At 39.2% G+C, this 5497-nt stretch overlaps 1 protein-coding gene across 1 annotated transcript; it reads right to left on the bottom strand.

Moving 5' to 3' along the window:
* Window positions 1-669: 669 nt before the first annotated feature.
* LOC147169352 (methionine--tRNA ligase, cytoplasmic-like) lies at window positions 670-5032 on the bottom strand. The gene is made up of 4 exons (XM_086083053.1): window positions 4587-5032; window positions 3789-4006; window positions 2672-2840; window positions 670-2358 (listed from the first exon to the last, which is right to left on the bottom strand). The coding sequence occupies exons 1-4, from the start codon at window positions 4957-4959 to the stop codon at window positions 2174-2176; spliced, it is 945 nt and encodes a 314-aa protein (XP_085939179.1). The 5' UTR covers window positions 4960-5032; the 3' UTR covers window positions 670-2173.
* Window positions 5033-5497: the final 465 nt, after the last annotated feature.

Genomic DNA, 5497 nt, shown 5'->3' with positions numbered 1-5497 from the left:
TCCCTCTTCCTCCTCCTTCCTTGACGGAAAGTAGAGCCTGGGCGCTGCGCATGACGTCACAAACTAGGCAAAACATATGACGTCACAAGCCGTACCCTACGTGTGACGGCAAGAGGCGGGAATATCAGAGAAGACTCGTCCAAAAAGTTGTGTAAAAATAATAACATAGTTATTTAATATTTATTTATTGGTTTGTTTTCACGTAAATCACAAAAGTGGCTCAGCTAAAACTTTTTACATATATTTTTTAAAAGTCTAGACATGATGCATATTTTATAGCCTACTTAATCATGACGTTAGCTTGTTGCTGTCCAGGAAAAAGTATGCAAGTATGTATCTCATAAAAACATTTTTCCCCAGGTAAAAAAAAATAAATAATAAAATGCCCCCCCCCTCCAATGTATTGTCTATATTTGGCAAAATTCTCACAAGTTCACATGCATGATCTTATTTTAATAAGAAACAGCACATCTATAAGCTAATCTTAAATAACCACAGAAATAAGATGTCAATGTATGGATTGATTTTGTATTTTATAATTATATAGAGAATGTCATATAATATGCATATATATATTCACACTATGTACATACATTTTTTGTACAGATTTTTCAAAATAAAGCAACTACATACAATAAAAAGGTAATTATTGAATTTATTTTTAAAATATTTTATACATTTACCTGCCCCCAAATCATAGTGAGTAGTGAAAAAAGTCAAATGTTATGACAAGGGATACAGCCAAAGTTCACCTAGTAGGATACATTCAGGATGTTGAATAAATTACAAAAACACATGCATAACATAAAATATGAGGCAAATAGTAGTAAGACACAAAAACAGCCTTCTCTAATTCTTTTTCATTCACTTTTATTCATGACAGAATACACAAGTCAATATTCATGGGCATGAGGTGGTTAGAAAAAAACCTAGGGCAACATTAGCAACTTCAACTTAAAAAATAAAAAAAAGCCACTATCTGGTATGCATGAGTAGTAACTTTGCACAGTATGACCAAAGTTTTGAGCTTGAAGCTGCTAACATACAAACACGCATGTACAGTACAATGCTAACAGTACGACAGCGTGGATAACAGACTCAATAGAAATGTTTACATAAACATGATCACATTGGTCTTGCTGTTAGTTTTCTCAAGCGTTGCTATTTAAAAGCCCAGAAATACGTATTTTTAATTCAACACATATACATTCTTCAAATCATAGTAGAAATGTTGCCAGTGGATAGTAAACAAGACCGTGAATGACATCCTGTAAATTGTTGGCGAAAAGGGAACAATGCGTACCGTATTTCCTCCTCAAATAGAGGCCATTTCATTGCAGCTATGAGGTGTTTATTGGAAGTAAGGCGTTCATGTTTGGAAAAAGGATTTTCTTAAGGACAGAGCTCGACACTTGACGGAGAATTTTTTACTTCTGTGTCAAAATGTTAGTAGTTTCTAATTGTGTGTCCTAATTGTGTTGTTTGCGACAACTTAAATGTGCGTTTCACCATCAACTTATTGTTAGCAAGGCATCCATATTTGCTCAAACGTCTTTAAGGGTAAAAGCGAGCCACTGTCAACTGGACAGCGATAACTTAAGTTACCCAGTAGCAACCCCCCCGTCGTTTTAATTCAGGTAAACATGGAGGGGATTGTTTACTGGAAGCAAGGCATTTAATATTGAGACCATACCATGCAAATGTGAATTTTATTCACCGCATCAAAGGCTAATCTGTACCGCTTGGCTGCGGTAAAGGTTATTACATTTACCTAATGGCACCCTGTTTTTTTTTTTTTTTTTTTTAGATGAGAGGGATTGAGGTGTTATTTATTAGTAGTAAGGTGTTAAAGACCATGCAAATGTGATATTTCATATTGCATGTCAAACAGCACTGCTTGGCTGTCATAAAAATAATTACAGCTACCCAATGGCACTCAGTTATTTTTGTTTTAACCCATGGGGGAACTAGGAGGCGTTTAAGGCATTTAATTGATGCACAGCATCTATTATAATGGAGTAAATACGGCAATGGAGAATAAACAGATAGCGGCTGAGAACAATATGATTCCAAAGTAAGGTAAAAAAAAGAAGAAAAAAAAAGAAGTGTTTCCTTCCGGTGGGAATGTTGTCCACGTTTACAGTTTAAAAAAACAAAAGTGTCCGTGTCTCCTTCACGCTGCTCCTCCGTTAGTCAGGACGACCTCACAGTCGCTCAAGGAGGGCGCTCGACACACGCCCTTGCCCACGACCTCCAGGGGCACGCCCTTGTAGGTGGCCACGCACTGACCGTCTGTGCGGAGGTCTGAGCAAAAGTGCTCGCAGACCTTGGCGGAGTCCAGCTCCTTGTCTGGGTTGCCTAGTTATAATAAACAGGCAGAGTTGACAAATTCATGAGGCCTAAAGTTGAGGCCGCTTTTGTTTTCTTGCTTAGCTCCTCACCAGCATCATGAATACAAATTTAAATCTGTCTACCTCATCATATGATGCAAAAAAAACAGTTTTGAGATTTTTTTATTTAAAATACATTACATCATTTTGTTTAAACTGCAGCAGGACTGAAGATTAAATTAATTAATTATTTTATTTTTTTAAATGACTAAAAACTCTAACCGCCATGACCAAATTCAAACAACATAATTAACGCTAGTCATGTGTGTGTGTAATGGTACCTGTAAATCCATGGATGGTGACTCGGTCACCAGGCACCGCTCCATTCGGAGGGGCGAGGATCTCCACGCTGCCCGGCGACCTGACGCACACGACCACAGCCTGGGACGCCACGCCTCGCACCTGTGTGGGCTTCAGGTTGCACAGTAGAACAGCCATGCAGTTCTGTAACTGCAAGACACACCACACACACGCTAACATTAGATAAGGTCTCGCCAGGTTAATTTGCTCCGTGACTACGGCCATATTTGAAATCATCTTTCCTCGTAGAATGGAAATGCTTTATCCATTCTATCCTGTCCAAAAACGAACACAAATTTTTGTAACGGGATTTTTATCAATAATCCTCAACTGAGATTAAAAAATAATAATTTACTGCCATTGACGGCTATAGACGTAAAAAAATAATTGCATTTGATTAATTTCTATTAGTTTAACATTTGTTCCCATTTTTATTAACAAGAGTATGAAAACCTAGAATTTTTTTTTTTTTACTGTATAAGAACAGATAAAAAATGTGTGATTAACCGTGAGTTAACTAGAAGTCATGCAATTAATTACGATTAAAAATTGTAATCGCTTGACGCTCCTAATTTTTAATAATCTTAAAAAAATATATATATATATATATATATATTTTTTTTTTTTTTAAAGAAAAGATCATTAAAAATGAGGGGCGTCAGGCGATTAATTTTTTTTATCGTAATTAATCGCAAGACTTCACTAGTTAACTCACGATTAATCACAAATTTTACATCTGTTCTAAATGTACAAAAAAAAAAAAATTAGGTTTTCATACTCTTAACAAAAGTAGAAAAAATGTCAAACTAATAGAAATAGTTCAAATGAATTTTTGACATCTATAGCAGTCAATGGCAGTGAACGTTATAAACTTAATTTATTGTGAAATAAATAGTAGGCAATATAAAAATGTAAAACTATACATAAAATAGTCCTAAATTAACAACAACAAAAGTCTTAAGATTATATATATTTTTTAGCAGTAATTTCAATGGGCATTGCGCTGCTCCTTCTGGTGCGCACACATTGGCCACCAGGGGGCTGCACAATCCATTGATACCTATACGAGGGTCCCGTTGTTACTCTTGGTGATGGTACCTGGTTGACGGGTACACACTCGCTGACCACCGTCCTTGGGTGAGCCTCGCCGACATCCACGTGCTGCAAGTACAAGCCGTCCGTTCCGGGGAGCTGCATGGTCCTGATGATGCAGCCCGCCCGAAAGTCCAGGCGGGACACGTCCATCTGGTTTAGTCCGTCTGCCTTAGCTTTGTCCTCAATGGAGGTTTCTGCCGCCTTCTGTGCTTTCTTCCTTTCTGGCATCACATAGAAAAACGATGCTAATTTCGATTACAATCATGCCTTGAGAACAGATGCAAGTTGAATTGATTCAGTGACCATATTTGTTATTATTCAAATTAAAATGGCATTTATCTGTAATAGCCCAGCTGCAACATTTTTTGAGTTTGTGTGTTTAATAAGGGAAAATTGCAGTTCATGATACTGCACTTCGTAAAAACATAACAGAATGCAAATAATTGAATTTATTTTGTGCCTCATATTTAAATGCTGAGCTCACATTACACATACATTTCAAAGGGCGTCAATTATATGCGGATTTTTTTGTATCCCCCCGCTGTATAAATTATTATTATAATTATTTACATTATAAATTATACAGCGGACCCCCGTTATTTATACAGTCTAAGGCCATGAGTTCATGCCAAGTCCAGTTCGGCTATTAGCCTAGTCAAGCTCGTTAGTAGCGCATTGAAGCGAGACAGCGGGGCATTTGTGGGATAAAACTACGACATGGAGGTAAATAAATGAGAGTTTAAGACTGAAATGTCTTTGGAAGGCTAAGAGGCTCCCGCCCCCCATAGGGCCGCAACCCACCTTTGGCCTTGCCCTCGGAGGAAGACCGCCGACTGAGGCCCATCTCCCGGAGCTCCCTGCTGACGGTGGCCGCGCTGACGGTGGCCCCGGACGCCCGTCGGAACTCCGCGGTGAGCGCCTGCAGGGACGGGAAGCTCTGCTCCTGGGCCATCCGCTCCAGAACCTGCCGGTGCTCTTCCTTGAGCTTGTGCGGCCGGCCGCAGCGGGGAAGCGGGCACGTCCTGCCCTCTCGCTTCCATTGCACGATGACGTTGTTGACGGTGGAGCGCGGCAGGTTGAGCAGAGTGGCGATCTGCCGCAGGGACTTTTTGCACATGTGGCACCCGACTACGGTGCCCCGCTGGAAGTCACTAAGCTCCCCGCTGCGACCCATCGCTCAAGCCGAGACGGTCGGAGGAGCAGTGCTGGCTGCACCGAGTGACGTTTTTTCTTCTTCTTCTTTTCAATTATTAGCGGATTGCAACGTTCACGCGCATACCGCCATCTACTGTACAAGAGGTGGTAGCACACGTCGTCAACGGCTGCTTTTTCTTTCAAAGTATTTATTTTTTTTCATGCATTTGAATAAAAAAGTAACAACTTTGTTTGGAAAACGTATAGAGTAAAATGTAGATACGCTTGTTAAAATGTAACGGAAAAAAGCAAAAAGTAGTCCAAAAAATTAATACACGGGAGAGTACTGAGGAAAAACTATTCATGTACAGCAACGAAGTATGTGTACGTCTGTCAAAAGAAGTCAACTTAACCTCACCCCCCAAATCCTTTAAAAATAATTGTTGAATTAATGAAATATTTCAGGAAAATATAAGTTAATAAAACAAATTTTATGTTCAGTAGGCTATTCAATTTCATTATTTAAAAAACCCGAATTACCCTCCCATACGAGAATGGTTCGACCCAACTTGTCACGT

Source organism: Leptonotus elevatus, chromosome 8 (genome assembly GCF_054856555.1).
Source record: "Leptonotus elevatus isolate MCC_2025b chromosome 8, RoL_Lele_1.0, whole genome shotgun sequence".
Classification (NCBI taxonomy): domain Eukaryota; kingdom Metazoa; phylum Chordata; class Actinopteri; order Syngnathiformes; family Syngnathidae; genus Leptonotus; species Leptonotus elevatus.
This window is presented reverse-complemented; position numbering and strand designations above follow the sequence as displayed.